We start from the raw sequence: 18530 nt of genomic DNA on the forward strand, positions 1-18530 counted from the left end.
AGCAGAATGACGGTGATAAACCACAGGCATTGTTTCTTATCTCACCTCATCACTATCCTGTCTGCTTCAGTTCTGCTAATTTTGCATTCCAGCCACAGACCATTTCAAGCTTTTCATATTTTGTCTGGTTTTGCAGTTCCTAAAATAACCACTGAAAAGTTATATTTTTTTCCTTAGTATTACCTATAGGGAATAAACAAGACTAGCTTTTCTCATGACATGACAATGAGTTATTCTCTCCAGGTATATCAAATAACATGACATGAATGCTTTTCCCACTATTAGTACGCTTCAGAATGGGTAAGTTGAAGTCTTGGATTCAAATGTGAGCAAAGGCGATGTGAATAAGCAGTGTTCAATGCAATGTACCCAGCCAACGTAAATACCGGGCTCTTTCTGTTTGGCCTAGGAAACCCCTAAAGCAAATTTTGTCTTTCAGAATATGATTTTCTTATCTCCACAGCTGTTGTGCCCTATCATGTGTTCTACTTTATTGCTCTTCATTCAAAATGTTGGGGCTGCGAATCAGTTGTATGAGAATCTCTCACTGAGTTATGTATTGTATTATTATGGATATACCCCGTAATTAGGCCAACCTATGCAGAGCCCTGCCAACTTCAGCTTCACTGATGCTGCTCATGACTATGCAGTTTTAGTGTCAGGACAACTGATTGCACAATTTAACATGGCAGGTACACTATAAAAGCCTTTACTACTAGATTCGAGACCTGTTTTGGGGAATACTCAAGGAAATATCGATGTAAGAAAGTGCAGAATGGGGTTCCAATAGCACAGTCATAGCTAATCTGTTTCTGTGGGAGAGGCAGCGGTGAGTTCGCTCATGTAGTCTGGGAATGGTAGTCAGAGCCAAACTTTTTTTTTTTCACAAGCCCTCAGAAGTGATTTATAAATGATTTATGAACACCTATGGCTTTGCTGCTATCTCTTCATTATTTGCTCAAATGAGGAGTTGCATGCAAAACCATTTTTGGATCGGATCTGCTTATCAACACATGATGCTTAGAAAAGAGGAGGGGTGGTCATTATGTATCTGGTATGAAAGACTGAGTATCACAAACACAAGTTCATGTTCACTCTCTCATGCTTTGTCATGCCATATGTACTTCTGTGTCCTCTCCTTTCTTAGTTATTGTCACTTGTTACTTGGGACAACCCTTACCTGCATCTATGAAGAAGAGAAATTCTTCAGAGACAAAGCAGAAGGCAAAAAACCCAACCTTCCCAAAAAAACCAAACAAAACCCCCCTTGTACATCATTTCATTGATGCTCAAAACCAGGAATCAATTTCTAACCCTCCAGCGTGCTATGAACACTTCTCATGGGGCAGATATCTAGGTCCCCAAGATTGCCGGGACGAAAGCCCCTGTGTCTTCTCCTGTGTGATTTCATATTGTTACTCTGCAAATGGAGCTGTTGGCCAGCAGCAGTCCTTGTAACGCTAGTATGTGCTTCTAAGGTGAATGCTGGTCATGATTTCCTTGCTGGTAGTTTGTGTCTTACGCTAACAGGACACAACAATACAATCCTAATGTTGGGCCCATCTGTCCTATTCCCGTCCTGTTCTTGTAGCTAGATTGGGAACATAACTTTTCTACTCTACCATTTAAAGGCTTCTACCTTACCAACTTTGCCAACGCAGTACTGCTTATTGCTCTTTCTCTGATCTTGGCAACTTCCAAATGTCATTGCTTCTTGATTTCATGCTGCTGAATGCCAGGGAATGGTAGATGCTCTAAGCGGTGTTTGAAACAAGAAGGTGAGGTGCTAAACAATACCCTGCTGTTAATTATGGAAGATGAAGACCAGGGTGGAAGCACAGTTCAAAGACTCTGTGAGAATATTTACGCAATGTTTGATTCATTCACTACCAGTGAATGGTGTCATAAAAAACCATTATTAGTTCATATTATTGCAAAAGTACTGTGTACTTTTACCTTGATCAGTCTGTGATGTGGTGCTTGCGTAGAAATTATCTTAAAGGGCTACATGCTGTTAAATGGTAATGAAGTTAATGTAACGTGGAAGTGCTTCTGTCCTCAGAAGAGAACAACATTTTTATTCAGTGTAGTGTTGTAGGCAGTAATGTTGGGATGTCCAGAGCAACCTCAGACACTTGGGCACCTGTTCCTTGCTGACGTTTTTAATGGATTTAGGGCTCCTGTTTCCCCTAGGTTGCTTTGAAAGTCACAGTTAAAGGCTCTTGAAGTTAATGCAAGTCCTTTTATGCTATGTTATCAGGCTGAAGTGTTCAAAATCTTGCTTGTTAAACTGTTAAAAATGTTGGATGAATATGTAAACATGGAGAAAGTGTAAGGCCAAAAAGCTAATACTAAAATTTCATGTACTGATACGAAGTAAGCTTCCTAAGTTGCCCACCTGCTACCAGGGGACGTTACGTGATTGAGCTTGTATTTTCAGCCATAATAAAAAACCAGTTTTCTTTATCCAAGGACTACATTAATTTCTAATAACATCTAGTCATTTAAACAAGCTTGTGCTGGCTTATGAATAGTAATAGACTGTACTTTTGGTTAGGACAAAGGAACATAAATCACTGTCAGGCAGCTTAGAAACCAGTATGTCCTCATGGTTGTTTAATAGAGTACAAAGGGAATTGCCTTCAAGCTAGTGAAATCTCGTATCCAGTCACCCATCGGTGATGCTTCAAAAAAAGAAGAGAATTGTTCTCTTATGAGTCTTGGCATAAAAATTTAATTAGCAGCTGAGCTTTTTCTGAAGATAAAAAAAAGTGATTTCTTTTTATATAGTCACTTTCCCTTAACTGTTTACTTTGTATTTCTGTATTGTTCACACAGACAAGATCTGCCGCCTTCTACATCTATTTTTTTTCCTCCTTCAGTAGTGATTTTGAAATTATTTTACCCAATTTCAGCAATTTTTTTTTTTTTGCATTATGTTTCAGTATATTTGAACACTGTTCTTGGAAGACATTCAGAACACAAGTCAGAGAAAGAAATGGATACGTAATCAGATTTAATATGTAGTGGATACAAAACTGCTGTTATTAAATAAAATAATAATTATAATAATTATTGCTGTCATTGATAGATTTTTTGAAATTAATCTTTCTTTAGAAGAGTTCAAAGATAGTGAGTATATACTAATCAGAAAGTCAGTCCTCACTGGAATCAGATACTATTTGTTACTTATTATACTTTCAACTCTTTAGCACGTGTTATTTTGCTCTTAAAGGAATTAAATCTTATGAGTTAGCATGTGTTTGCAGTGTCATACTATGATTCCTGTGAGAACTATGAATTTGATTTTTGTTTAATTTCTCAGATTTAAACAACTATGCTTTAATCTTAGTTTTCTTACATAACAAGGAGACAGGAAACAAAAGAAGAAGAGCCCCAAACCCTTAACTCTCTTGGCATTTGCCTCATAATGTCAAATGTCTTAATGTCAAATTAATTAAATCTCTGGTCTAATGTGACACAGTTTCCAAAAGTGCACTGGTGCACGGGTATACTGTGGTGACCTTGAAGCATAAATGTTTGTGTGTTGTTTGTTTTTTGCAGTTAGTAGAAATGCTTCAAGGCCTAGATACGTCGAAGAACGTGTCTCTGCTTCAAGGCATTCCCTGGCGTATCCATCAGTCCCAGTGCTTTGAGAACTGCCTCCAAACAGTCATCAGACCAGCAGATACCTGAGGGAGTATGTCAGAAAAGATGTGACTGGCTGAAAGATGTAGTCATCGAAACTCAGCTGGCTTCTTTAATTTCTTGTATGCCCAGACATGCGTGTGCTTACCTATTTATTTATGTTTAGATGAGAGCAGTGAAGTACCTCCTGGCCACGGATCCTGTATTACATCTTCATAACAAATGTTAAGTCCTGGGTAGTATAGCTGTGAACTTTGCTATTCAGCTCTCCCAGGTGACATGTGTTGGGTGTCATACCCAGGCCTGTGACTTGACTTGGCAACAGAACCCTTTCAGCCAGCAGTTACTTGCTTCTAGCTGCTGTCAGTATCTTTAAAGACTGAAAGTAAAAATAATATACTTTAGGACTCTCAGTTGACTTTTGGAAACAAAGTTGCTTGCATTGTCTAGAAATCAACCTTTATTTTTCTAGCTGAAGGGAAAAATTGTAAAATGAATTTTTCATATATGAGGTGTTTTATTTCCTGGAAATGGTCGTCTTTAGAAATGTTTCCCTCCTTCATGTCTTGCAACAAGCCATTGTTTTTTAATCTTAAAAAAGATTTAAGTTTTCATTTTGAAAACACTGAAACAAAATGTTTTGACTCTTCTGAAATTCACCTTGCACTTTCTTTGGAGAGCAGGGTCAGACTCTGGATTTGAAGAAGCTGAGTATAATAGTAAATATTCTCCTTGCAATACTAGACTCCCTAAGTTTCCAGAAGAATCTAGTTGTCCATGTAGGTCAGTAAGGGAAACATAACTGTAGGTACAAGTGACATGACTGTGTTTGACTTGTTTGGTCCTCAGATTTTGTTGTTTTCCTTTGGGACGAAGGGAGTTTGGTACCTTCTGTCTAGTGGGAGTCGGGGTGTGCTTAGGTAAAGGGGGTCAGTAGTAGTGTGTGCTGGGGCCATGGGAGGCTGTAGCTAATGCAGAGATCTTAGACTACGGTGAGAAAACAAAGAACAGCTGGTCAATCCTCAGAAGGGATGAAAAGAAGGATTTCCTAAGACCTGAAAGACTGGATAAGGCTTGCTGTTGTTTAGGAAATTGCTGACATGGCTAGATTTGAGGACTCATCTTCACAGGGGGGAGTTGCATACGTATGGTTTAATTTTGCTCTGCTTTACAAATTGCTTTCAACTTTTTCTATTTACAAAGTCAATTGTTGTAGCTGTTACTTGTATAAAACCTGGTTTGGGAGGGGTTTAAAGCCCTTGGCTTTGGGAAATTTACAATAAAAAAAGCTTTGGGCCGCTACACCTTTGTGTTCTGGCTCCATGGGCTTATTGGGTAAGACCAATCTGCATAAAACTGGTCCCTGTGTCTTCTCTCAGCAGCCATTCTTTCAGTCCTGGTAAACTTGCCCTGAAATGAGTAACGTAAAGTAAAGGCAAAAGTTCCCAGAAGTCTGGTATGACTTCAGAGCTAAGAAGAGTTAAAGGACAGTGAAGGACTTTGTGGAAAAAGGATTATGGTTTAAATGAAGGGAGACAACTTATGTAGTGCTGAAAAGCTTTTGAAACTTCTGACTACAGTCAGAGATCCCAATTTCTGCTTCCTCTTTCAGTGCTGGACAAAAGATACCTGCACAAATAATTTACTTTCTATATAACAATGTAACCTCAACAATTTATTTGGATGGTCTTCATTTCAAAATAACATAATTACAAAACTGTGGGGTTTTTTTGTTTGGTTGGTTGGTTTTGTTTGGTTCGTTTTTTTTAAGAGAGCTAAATGACATGAGAATGAAATTAAAACAGTCAGTTTTGGTGAATGAGACATTTCTGATAGAGCTAGATTTTTCTTAAGTTTGATGGCCAAATTGAAATACTGGGAATCTGAAAAAATTAAAAATGTGTTTCTACAAGGCCCTTCTGTTTTACGAGTAAGCTCTTTTGGAGATATTCTCTGAAGTTACCTGTTCTTTCTATCAGTAGAAGGAATTGTCCGGGCTGCTGCTTTCTCCCTGCTTTGTGATCCTGCAAATACAACTGTTGTACTTCAAAGTCTGTATCTTGACATTTGAAAGACACATTTTGTATTCGATATCTGGTATATTATTTCCTCAGCGTAAAACATCTGCTACATGTGATTTTTTCTAATCCCACAATATTCTTTGCACACTTTTCCCACAAAAAATAAAATGACAATTTATTATCCACAGCACACTTTATGGAACTTAAAGTTGTAGAATATAGACTTTTAAAAATCATTTTCCTAAGTGTATATTTATGAAGGTTGTATTACTAAAACGCAGTGAGGTAGGAAAGCAATGTATTATAAGGATAATTCATGCATGCTATACCATAATTAACTTTGGGGGAAGTTTTAAATCAGCAAGACTCTTCTGGGATCTTTGGTCATCCTTTCAAATTATGAAACAGAATCTTTAATTGTTATTTTCAGTTTTACAGAATTTTTGGATCCATTCCAGCGGGTTATCCAGCCAGAAGAGATCTGGCTGTATAAAAATCCTTTGGTGCAATCAGACAACATACCTACACGTCTTATGTTTGTAAGTACTAAAGGCTTGTTGGTCATTTGATGGCTGTAAACTAAGTACACTTTCATTTGATAAGCAGTAGGAAACCTTTCAGAAGTATAGGATGTTTTTTTTATTTTAACAACAATTGTTTTCCAAACCAGGAATGTCCAAAATGGGAAAATGTAGGTAATAGTGGGGAGTTTCTAAAGAGCAGCATTACCAGGTGACTGAATTTAGGAATGTTGATATTACAGATTGAAGCTGGTGTTAAGTTAGAGGGATGCTAGAGAAATGATTAGAGAAGCTTTTTGAATTAGCTGGTTGGATGACCTAACAAAACCTTTCCATGCTTTTATTAGGTTAAGTGCTTAAATTTTGAAATCCAATTTGTTTTAGGCATGTTAGGCACTGAGATATCTGCCTCCAAATACTTTTTGGTGTGGGTTTTTTTTTTTTTTTTCATGTAGACAAAACCTTTGTTTCGGCTTCTGCCAACAATCCTGAGGTCATCAGGAGCGTACTTAATACATCATAGAGCTGCTCTGCTGTCACCATTCTTCTGGCTTTCCCCAGCACAGCTCATGTTGACATGCAGACTGGCTGTCTGTTTTTGATGGTTTGTCTGGTTATCAAAATTCATCGTTTTTATAACCTTCACTAGCAATGATTAACAATCATAATAATCTACACATATAACTACAAGAGTACAGTAAGGTAGACCACTACAGAAATGCTAAGAAATTACAGGTGTAGTTCAGGCTATTAAAACAAGTAGGTCAGTCTTTGCAAAAGCTTCATCAGTCAAAGTGGAGATTTTGCAGGAATGGGCATGGCAGGTGAGGTCAAATCCTAGTACCCGTACATCAAAGCATCTTCTCCTGTGTCTTTAGTGAAGCCAGGGTTTTACTTTTCAGATTAAGAGCTTGAATTCAGAATAAGTGCAAATCAGTTATGTAAATTGTCTTCAATGTTTTTTTTGAAGGCTCAGCTCTTCAGTTAGGGAAACTTTTTAATTGAGTAAGGAAAAACTTGAGGGTACTTCCTATTTACTTCCTATTTACGAGGTGACACTATATCCCAGCCTTCTAAGAGGCTGAAGGCCTGGTTTTAAATTCACCAACATACTGTTTATATTGCGTTAAGAAGAAGCTCTATTAAGTACTTTTTCAGGCTGGATGGGTGAAAACGTGTTTTTCCTGCAATGGAAGACAACTGTGTAAAAATGAAAAAAAAACCCAAACCAAACATTACATTGTTGTGCTAGGAAAGACTCTGAGTTTAATTCTGCCATTTTTCCTTATGCTGAGCATTACCTTACTACACGGTTTGTCTGATCTGCGTTTATAACTGAAGAGTTCAAGGACCCATAGTGAATCATTTTACAGGGGTTTGCTGCAGTGGTGAAACTATTTTTGAAACCGGTTGGGATAATCTTTAGTCCTTCCTCTGTTCTCTAGGCAGTAGCCCCTGGGAAGCACAGTTCTGGGATATAAGTGTAGTACATCTCCCTGTTAACCACTTCCCACAGAGCCAGCTTTTGGTATACTTGGTGGCAGGTGGAACTTCCAGGCAGCTCTGAGTCAGTAACATTTCTATAGTTTGCGTTCTGTTTCTGTCTCAGACCATGACATCTTAGTAACTCAGTGAACAGCTTCTTAAATTAAGAAACGTGGATAATTTCTAAATGTTTTTTCTTATTTCTTTAATTAAAAAGAAGAAAAAATCAACTCTAGCATTGATCACAGGCTTTCATTATGTAAGAATTTCATGCGACTAGTGTTGTACTCTGATATTGAAACATATGGCTATGGCTTACCAGAAAGCAATCTCTAAGAGTTTATGAACTGCTGGATTATTTTATACGCTGAGAGCTTTGAATTCAAGAGAAATGTTGTGAATACTCCAAATCCAGATCCAAACTAGACAAAGCTGATCTCTGCATGGATAGCAAGCAAGCCACAAAGGATGAAAAGACCTGAGCCTTGTTCTGTGTCTCTGTCAGTAGATATTCCTTGTCTTGGAAAGTGTAAGGTACTGTCAACGTCTCTTGAATGCATGGAAGTGTGTGGGAGTCCCTGTAACTTTAGCATATCTCTGGCTTGCCAGGATGAATAATGAATGAGAGAGATTTTGTCCATGTTTCACAAAAGCAAAGCAATGTTGGAATATTTCACTGCTGAAAAAGAAAACATTACTGAGATGCATCTGAGGGAGAGTATTGCTCATTAGACTGTTGCCAAATCTGTAATGGATATGAGCCATACAGAGTCTTTTTGCAAAATAAAGAAAAAGGTGTCTTTAGCAAGCCAAACTTTCCTTATATGTGCATTTTGCTGCAGAATAAAAAACACCTTCCAGCTAATGCTTTTGTGTAAGGAACAGCAGTGTACTGCAAACATGAATGGTTCTTCATCTCTCTCAAAAATCCATATGCTTGTGAAATATGAGGAAATCTGCAGTTCTACCAGATTTCTGAAGATTGATTGTGAAGTGGTTTGGAACAAGCTGCCGCTTGAATTCTATTCTTTGTTGATATTTTCTGCTGCTCCTGCTTGTTCAAAAGATTTCTAACTCCATTAAACCACCACTATAAGCCTGTCAGCCTGGCTATATTTCTACATGTTCTTCAACAATGGAATGCAGATATCTATCTTCTTTTTTTTTTTCTGGTGGCATTCCTTACTTTTCAGAATGAAACTAATAATTCTAGGTTTTGCTTTAACCATTTTTATTTCACTCTTTGTGTCTGAAAGCAGAAATTAAACTATTGCTGAGGATAGAGAGAAGTGAACATTTCTGGAGCAGTAATGTGGCACTGGCATCCTAACTTAAAACTCCCTTCTGTCTACAGTGTGTGTGAGATTCAAGCGGAAATGGTGCACTTTTTGCACAAAACCTGGTGCCTGCCTTTCTAAATGTAAAAAAAGGGAGCGGAGTCCAGGCTGTGTTTTAATCTGCATGGTTTACTGAGATAATATTTTGCAGATGCAGGTGAGGGGAATCTGGTCCAAGATGCGCTACCACAATAAGAAAGTGCATTTTCATGTTGTTCCCTACTCAGATATTCTAAAAGCATAAAATGAGGACTGAGATTAATCTGTATTATAAAAAGAAGAGTCGCATGTCTTTTGTTACACCATTTCTGTCCTGAATCAGTGTCTCTGTTTCTTATTTCAGTGGGCTGTTTAAGAAGTAAGGCACTGTTCAGCCTCAGTAAAGATAGCATAAACTTACTTAAGCCCTGGTGCCCCTTGTGCCATATACAGCTTAATTTTTGCCTCATTTAAAAAACCTGTCATTTTTACTTTTCTTCAAGAGAATAAATGCTTTTGAAAGAAAATGCTTTTGATTTGTTTTTGAACAAATGTGATTGTGAAGAGTTTTGTAGATTCCAGAAAGGAATTAGTTAACTTAGACTGCAACCAGCAAAAAGCATAAATGGACTACCTTGCCTACAAGTTGCCTTTTACCTCGGCGGTTGAAGGTCTGAGACAGAAGGGATGATGGAAGGACCAGTTGGGAACCAAATCATAGTTTCCATGGCAAGCTACTAATGAAAAACTCCCTGGTATTGCGCTTGGGGGAAACAAATATATCTCTCTGGAGAAAGACAATAAATACCTGCTCTTGGAGGACAGACTGCACGAAGTATGATGCTTTTTGGATAACTGGCACATTTACAGTGAATCATCAACCGTATTCCAAATTGCTCTGTGATAATGGAGATGCTGTTCGTGGAAATCAAGTGTGTGCATTGATGTGCAGATACCATTTAAGGTTCCTTGTAGGAGGAATCCTGCCCTACAGCACTGACAATAAAAGAATATGGTTCTGCTTAACCAACAAGTATACTTGTAGATGTTCAGGTGGTGTTTTTCTGTTTTTGAACAAAATCGAGCAGTTGGCTCCACATCCAAACACTTGTAAACGGAAGAATCATAAAGGCCTTATCTTTTCAATGCATTCAAGAATGACAGTTAAAAAGAAAACAAAAAATAAAATAAAGAGCATTTTAAAATATCAGGAAGTTGGTGCTGGAGCCTGGTATGTTGAATAGGGTTTTACTGAGAGCACAGCCTGGACTGCCTGCCTTCTGGAGCAATGCTTGCTGCAGAAAAAATGTACAAGATCTGTATGGATCAGTGTATGAATTTTGTGGACTTTATAGACTGCTGCTTTTTCATTTATGAAGCTGACATTTTAAATGCAGCTCCAGGCAATTACAAATCAATTATAACCCACAGTTATATTACAATTTTAATGTGTAGTTGCAAAGACAAATCATCCCACTTTGCTTAAGGTCAGGAGTTTGAAAAAGATCATTCAGCCTTCCAGTTTAAATGGAGCTAACTGGAACTAATTATTAATCAGTTGGTCTGAAAAGGAATCGATGCTCTCACACATGATATTTGTTATCTCTTACAGGCAATTTCATTCCTTACGCCACTAGCAGTCATTTTTGTGGTGAAAATAATCCGGCGAACAGACAAGACTGAAATTAAAGAGGCTTTCTTAGGTAATGTATGTCATACTTCAAGATGGAAAATGTGTGATAGCTCTCAGAGATTGATTCCAATTGTAGTCTAAGCCTTGAAGAAAACCTGTCTCCGTTACAGTCCATTACGGTAGTTTTCAGTGCAGTTATAGTTGCAAGCCGTCTCACAAAAGCCTTTGGTTTTATGTATGTTTCTAAATGTACAAATTCTGTGCCTTAATTCCACAGTCTAGGTAGCAAGGGCCAGAATTCAATCAGCAAAGTCAAGACCATCTGAGAGACTGTTCAGATGTATATTTTTCTGTCACAGCCAATCTATTACCTACCTCTTACTTACACTTGTAGCTATTGTAAATTAAGGGTTTGACTGGGAAGTCCTGCGAGACTCAGCTGCTTAGTGTAGGAAATTACTCCTCTCATTATTTTCCCTGACCTTCTGCTGGAGCTTACTGTTCCCCATTGCAAAATCCATGCTCATGGCTCAGCCTTTCTATTCACAAGCTGATGTTTTATCTTAAACTGCCAGTGGAGTTGGATGTGCACTTAATCCTGGCCTGTGAACTGCTATGGCTGTGTTATGGGTTGTAGGCAGCAACTTTGAGCAGGGAGACAGGTAGACTATGGGGATGGTAAGTCTTAAACTGTTCCAGCTAATTCTGTCTGCCCCTGTCTTTTGAAATCTTTTAGTGATATATGCCCAGATCCTTTTTACATAGATATTGCCAGAGACCAAAATTGACTAAAGCACTTTCACTGGCAGAGGATACTTCGAAGCACTAAGAACTGCAAATGTTTTTGTTGGCACTATGTTTGAAATATGCCTAATTCTGGAATTCTGTTTTACTGGCTAATTTACACTTTCATTTATTGGCCCTTAGATTGTAAGGCCAAACTGATACTCAGCCTTGCCTTAGCTAGATAGGATGTAAATGGCACTATGTATCTGCCTTTGAAAATTTTTTTTAGACAAGGCTGGGTTCCCATAGCTTGTTCTTTCTCCAGTTGCTCTAACACAAGTGTGAAGAGATCCTAGTTTTGTTTTGGCTGCTGCCAATCAGTTGTAGTAAGTTCTGAAATGTCTTACAGTGATATTTTACTGACAAGTCCATTCAGCAGAAATAACTCGGATTCATAAAATGCGTACAGTCACAGTGCTGAGTTTCACTTTCTGTTAAGAAGGAAAGGAACTTCGGATTAGTTTCTCCATCACTTATTCTCACCTTTTTGTTCTAAAGGGACATTCATTTTTTCTGCTGTTCTTGCCTTCTGTTATGATTCCCTCTATAATGTCCAGGAGAAAACTTGCCAGCTTCCCCAGTGTTCTCCTTGCTACCCAGACTTTAAGGAAAATCCAGCCTTGATGTTCTGTTCTGTAGGGTATCCCTGTTCAGTATATGCCATAAGTGTGGAACTTCTTGTGGCTTAATTGTGTTCAAGGGTACTGTACATCAGTATGATTCAGTATGTTAATGTGTCTGGTGATGTGAAGCTGATGTGAAGATTCATTAACTGTGGTGGAGCTTTGTTGATTTGCTGAGATCTGGCACGTAATGTTCATAACGAATGATCAGGAAGTCCCCCAAAAGGTGAATTTCTTTAGACATCATATGTAGAAGAGATCACAGGTTAAAAGGATGTGAAACTGCTTTGTCCCTCCTGGAGCCATTAATATAAAGAAGGTGGTTCAGTGCATCTAGGGTAAGGAATAGTTAGCCTCCTGATGTAAGTGCCCTTAATCCTTCTCCTGAAAGTGCCTACCTCTCTCTACTGACTGGATTATATGACTTTTGGTGGGTGATACGAATCTTTCCTACAGGGAACAAAATGAGAGCAAATGCAATTTGTTTACCAGCTTACATTCACACTGTCATTTGATACTTGGATTGCCGTTGTAAGGAATATGCAACAGTGAAAGCATGGTTCAGTCAGGTATGCGATGAACAATCAAGACAAAGCTCAATGAAAAGAGTAAACCTTACCGTATGTCTCAGAAAGGAGATATCTCTACATCTCCCTTTTTTTAAAAAGGAGAATGTAGTGCTGTGACACTGCTGGTCACAAGCATTTGACTTAGTGGAAAATTTCAGTTCACCACGCAATCACCATAAATAACTAAGAGAAAACAATTGAGAGGAAAAAGAGAGCATGGGATTGAGTGGTCACTGTGAACATAGTGTTGAAAGTGGAAGACTTTTTTGAACAATACCAGTGTCTCTAGGATTGACGTGTTCCTTTATTTTTGCTGGCAGCTATTGCTATAGTCTGAGAAAACCCTTGTTTTTGCTTTGATGGAGGACCTCTTTTTTTTTTTAACTTAAAGAAAAATAGATCCTATAACACACACATTTTTATGATCTATAATATCCTCAGGCAAAGATTTTATGGAGACAGGATGAGTGCTGCTGAAGTACAGCATTTGGGGCAGCACTCGAATGAGAAAATAGCTCATGGAGCTGTCATAATCAAAAGTTATATTACTGTAACTGTTCTGCAGGAAATCAGAGATTTGCCTGATAGTTGGTTTTTTTTTTTTGATGGGAAATAAGATTCAGTGGCTCTTGTGTTGTAACAGGAGCTATGGTGTGGACTGCAACATCAAATCAGTTTTAATCTACAAGGAGTGTATGCACTGGATCCAAGCGCCACTGAAATCAAGACAGAGATCTCCACAGGCTTTAGATGAGGTTCTTCGGAAAGTCTAGGGACTCGGCATGCAAGTACAAATAAAGAAGATGATTCTGTCATACCTAGTATGACAGTTCCTATTTATTACTCCAATTTTATTAGGAAAATTGGTTAATCCTGCGAGCAAATGTAAGGGAAAATGTCAAGATTTTTAGTCAAAACATCCACATCCTTTTGAAAGAAAAATTTAAAAATCACCCTGTTCTAATTCTAGCCAAAAGGCAATTCTTTAGCCTGAAAATGGACTGCTTAATTGGATCATACATATACATATATATACATATATAAACACACACACATATGTGTATATCTCTCTTATGTATAGGTCTATACAGGAATTCTCCTTGACCCAAAGAGTGTAAGATTTTCATCTAGTAGATTACAAAACTGATAAACACAGTGCTTGATTCTCTAATAGTTGTTTCCATCTGATGATTTATGCCTGTGCAAATGGCATGATACGAAAACTGGCTTTGCGTAAGGAAATAAGATTTCTCAACAGTAAAAGCAGAACAAAGTCGGTCAAATGTGATTATTATCATGGTCTGGGGTCTGTCCTTAGTCTGGGTAATAAGAAAAACAGCGGGCTGCAAAGATCATTCAGTTTTCAGTCCAGTAAAGGATTCAGTCTGTAAATCAAGTGCTGTAATGCTGCAATTTATAGTTTGGTATTTAGGTTATTATTGTTCTGTTTGTTTATTCTGTTTTGTAGCTGTTTCCTTGGCTCTAGCTCTGAACGGCGTCTGCACAAACACTATTAAATTAATAGTGGGAAGGTAAGTCTTGTCATGTTATAAATGATGGCTTAAGAGAAATGAAGATGGAGTTGACAAATACAATACATCTTAATAAAAAGATAGCTGCTGCTCCAAAGCACGTTGAATTGGAAAGGGCCCCTGTGAAGCTGTCCTTTCCCTGGTGCAGGTGGTGTACAACTTCATTATGTGACATCCAACTGTGGTAGGAATCTATGCCCTTGTGTTTTGTTATTTGTTTGACCTGCTGGCAGATCCAGAAAACAAGGAGTTTGAAAGGAAAGGTGTGAGCAGAAACCGGTTCATTAAATTGGCAACACAGAAGGGAAGAGTCACAGCATGTGGGAGTTTAGATGCCCAGTGCCACTGGTCTGATTAAATAGGAATCAATTGAGTCTCTATATAACCCAGTGCCTGCATTTTGTGTGAAGCATATTAGTGAATGGTATTTCCAGGTAACATCAAGATCCATGGCAGAACAAACCTTGGAGCTATGCAATAAGTGGACTTAGGTCCACTACTAGGTAGGCCATTTTTTAGGAAAGCATAAATTTGAATGAAGAGCTCAGAAAAATACTAGCAAACAAAACTCTCTGGAAAATAATTTTTTAAGATATTTTTTGGCTCTTTATCAAAAATTTGAATAATTTCAGCTGAAAAATATGTTTGACTTGAATTCATACAGCGTTTAGAGTCCAATGCCGTGTTTGTTGCTCACCTGTTTTGCAGCATTGAGGAAGCAGTATTTGTGCTTGGTTTCTGACGAACCCTCTCTGCTGCAGTACTGATGCCCTGGCAATAATGGTACTTGGCACTTTTATTTTAAGAGTGCTTTTGAAATATAATTAAGAATGTCTGCACCATCTTCTTCAGGCAGACGCGAGCTCATTTTGCCTGCGCTCCAAGCCAACTAGTTGCTCTGTCAGGTTGTCTCTGAATCTGTGGTCATTCGCCTTGCCTCTCCACGTGGCTTATTAGCTCAGGATCACTGTGACACCAGCCAAACCTACGTGCTATCATTCAGCTCAGAGCAGTGTCAAAAGAAACTCAGAGGTTTGTTCAATGCAGTTAGAGAGTCAGTGTCAAGGCTGGCATTAGAATTTGGTGGTTGTTTTGGTGCCAATCTCGTAGCCGAAGTTGTAGTCCGGTTCTCAGCTAGATGTATTGGCAAGATTTGTGCAACTTTTGGGTTGCTATGCTACTTTGTCACTGGAAGTGCTGTGCAAGATTGATTGCTGTAGGCAAGAGTAGCCCTGCATGTTTGTTTCCAAAGACAACTAACTCCCACTTCCATGCGGCACTGGAAGCTTCCCTGAGAGAGCCTGCCTGTAAAAAAAGTGACCTATTCAAGGAAAACAAAGCATTTCTGTTGCTGTGTTAAGGCAGGAGGAAATGAATTCTGTATGTAATAAGCAGTAAATGTAATAATCACTTTGAGGTTTATTTGTTACTACAGCTTTTATATTTTTAATATCCATGGTGTTTTTTGTAGACCGCGTCCCGATTTCTTTTACCGCTGCTTTCCAGATGGAGTAATGAACTCTGAAATGCACTGCACAGGTGATCCAGATCTGGTGTCTGAAGGCAGAAAAAGCTTTCCAAGTATCCACTCTTCCTGTAAGTTCATTTAAATACAGTGCCTTTTTTGTAAAAAGCTGTCCTATCTATGTTTTGGAATTGCTCTTTTTTAACTTGATTTTTGCTGGAGGGGCCTGCACTTCTGTCTTGGGTCACCACTGCCAGAAATTTCCTTCTGGAAATAACTTTGTGAGCCTGTGACCCTTCCTTATCTTGAGAACCACCTGACTTCCCTGAGAGCTGAAGCAAGACTATCAGTAGAGTGAAGCACTATTCAAGATTAAAGAAAACAGTGTGGTTCTGAGGGGGTATCTGTTACCTAACGCACACCTCTGTGTGCAACGTTTGTCTATATAATAAATATTTTGTTATATGCTATTAAAATATGAAACGTGACAGGGCATGTTTGGCCTGCATAGTTTTGACAAGATTTAGTTATTTAGTTATTATGTCTTTCGAATACTAGGTCTATTAAACCAAAGTTCAAGTCACAAAGACAGTTCAACTGCTTTTATCTTTAAGATTTCATTTAAAAAAAAAAAAAATCGATTACTAAGGTGCTTTTCTTCATGGGAAGTTGTATCCTTGAAGGTGGAAGGGGTAGAAAGGAATGCATGGAGATCATATTGCGTTATTTCCATGCTGTTCATCCTAATGAACTGGCTACAAAGTCAGGTTCAAGAAGTCCCTGTGGCACTAGAAGCTGTCATTATGTGCCAGTAGAAGGATGATTATTTCATTCCCTGTTTTCTTACGCTTTTGACAGTATCCACTGCTGCTGTGGCTGAAGAAGTGATCCTTGTCTATGTGGGCCTTTATTTTGAGGGGTTCTTATACTTCCATGTTCAGATGTCTACTGCCACTGGACTGCTTTGCCCGGGCACAGACAGGAGTAGGTGTTTAGCTCTGTTCCCAGCTCAAGCAAGCAGAGCAAAATAGGCAGAATGTCCTGACTTTTCTGTCAGCGTGACAGCACAGAGGTACCACGTAATGGGGTAACAAGTGTATCAATAGTATCTTATTTAGAGGAGCAGGGGGGCAGGAAACAGAAGTAAATTGGGCACAGTTTGGAGTTTCTGTGGTTTCTTGTCTGCTCCTTGGACAGCATAGTCACTTGTCACTCCATTTGGCTTTGATGTGGTCCTCAATCTGGGTCTGATGGTTTGATCAGTTACTCCTAGCTAATGCTGTATCCTGACAGCTATTTAGGTGGCTTTGTGAAAACTCGTATGTCTGATTTAATTAGTTGTATTAACTCAGATGTTTACAAAGGTTCCTTTCTCTGTCTTGAGGAGCTGACTTCTAGAGTGTTTTATGTCAGGTGTTTAATAAAACTTCTTTTCATCTGCAAAATAACTTGATTACTGTGAGCTTTTTTTGGTTTTTTTGGCCAGTATTTTTGTTGCCTTGTGCTGTTCTGTTTCCGAGAACTGCCAGTTGAGTACCAGTAAGTCATATCTCTGGAATTTGTTTTTCTGATCTTTTTTTAAAGTAATAACTTCAAATTATCTGATTGTGCAGAATTTGTATATTGTAAACAAGTTGGGTAATGAGATGAATGAAATTCTGAGCTGATCTTGCTCCCTTTTTCTTGTTTGAGTCCCAGAAACAGAAAAGGGAGTAGTAGATGTTTGTCGATATGTTGTAAACTTCATAGTCCTAAACAATAAACCACCTTAGCTGGTTTTTGTTTATAAGCTTTGATTACATTAAAGAGACAATAGCAGAATATATCATATGCCGTTTAGAACACATGGTATTTATTGCTGTTTGTAGTCTGGCATCAGTTGTGCTTGTCAAACTTCGCTGCAATCCTCTTAAGTATTACGGTTAAGTATTTCGTCAATGTATAACAACAAAGGCTTAAAATAAGTACATGTATACACTGATGTACTAGAATTTACAATTTACAACACTAGCCCTCAGCAAGTGTTATAGTTGGTCATTTTCCTTTACTAAAATGCAACAGTTTACTCCAAGGCTGCAAAGCGTGAGTTGCAGAAGACACGCAATGTGCTTTTGTTTTTGCACAGACTAGAAACGCTTTATCTGTGGCATGCTCTGCTTAGCTCTGGCACACATCCTAGTTCTCTGACCGAGACCGCTTGTCACACAGCGAAGTGCTTTTGTCCCTGTGCCAGTGGGGCAGCCATAGAATGCATACTGGGGTTTTACTTTTAGCTGGTATTGGTTTTATAAGCACTGAGTTGCGTTACTGCAGCTCACACAAAATTCAATTGGAGCAGAATGATGGCCCCGTGTATTTAGATCAAAATTATGAGAACAGCTTTCTCCCTCACTGACTAATATAATATTAGCATGTAGTTGAGTTGACTATATTTCCCACTACAAAGCCTTTTATTGCAATGTGATAAGAATGAAAAGATATTATATATGCAGTAATTTTTATCTGTTGGTATGCTAGAGTGAGGCAATTCTGCAGCTGCTTGAAGTACTTAGCTGTTTGAAGTCTGATGTTACAATATCTAAGTCTCTGACAAGACTCTGTGTTTTGAAGCCTTAAAATCCATATGCATTTTAGTCTCATAATGGAAAAGGAAACCATTTTAATTTTATAATCTTACAATGCTAACCTCTGCTCCTTCTTTGTAGCAAAATTATTTACATAACTGGGATTGTCAGTATTATTTTATCAAGAATAATTTATAGTTGTGATAATAAATTTATTTTCTTGCTGTTACTTCATCCCCCAGTAGATTGAAGAATGAAAAGCAAAAAATTTTATGGGAAACACAACATTATACTACCTTCCTGGACCTATGAAGCAATGAGGATGTTGAGGATATAATCATTCACGTTCAGAAATTTTGCTATAATT

At 38.2% G+C, this 18530-nt stretch overlaps 1 protein-coding gene across 1 annotated transcript in view; it reads left to right on the forward strand.

Annotated features, from left to right (window-relative positions):
* Positions 1-6077: 6077 nt before the first annotated feature.
* Positions 6078-18530, forward strand: part of PPAPDC1A (phosphatidic acid phosphatase type 2 domain containing 1A) — a gene marked incomplete at its 5' end in the record, with an annotated part of 42253 nt that continues 29800 nt past the window's right edge. Inside the window, 4 exons of the mRNA XM_009576572.1 lie at positions 6078-6208; positions 10604-10694; positions 14071-14134; positions 15606-15730. Of these exons, the coding sequence (XP_009574867.1) occupies positions 6078-6208; positions 10604-10694; positions 14071-14134; positions 15606-15730 (411 nt within the window). The remainder of the gene's footprint in view (positions 6209-10603; positions 10695-14070; positions 14135-15605; positions 15731-18530) is intronic.

This window comes from Fulmarus glacialis, unplaced genomic scaffold, assembly GCF_000690835.1.
Source record: "Fulmarus glacialis isolate BGI_N327 unplaced genomic scaffold, ASM69083v1 scaffold4534, whole genome shotgun sequence".
Classification (NCBI taxonomy): domain Eukaryota; kingdom Metazoa; phylum Chordata; class Aves; order Procellariiformes; family Procellariidae; genus Fulmarus; species Fulmarus glacialis.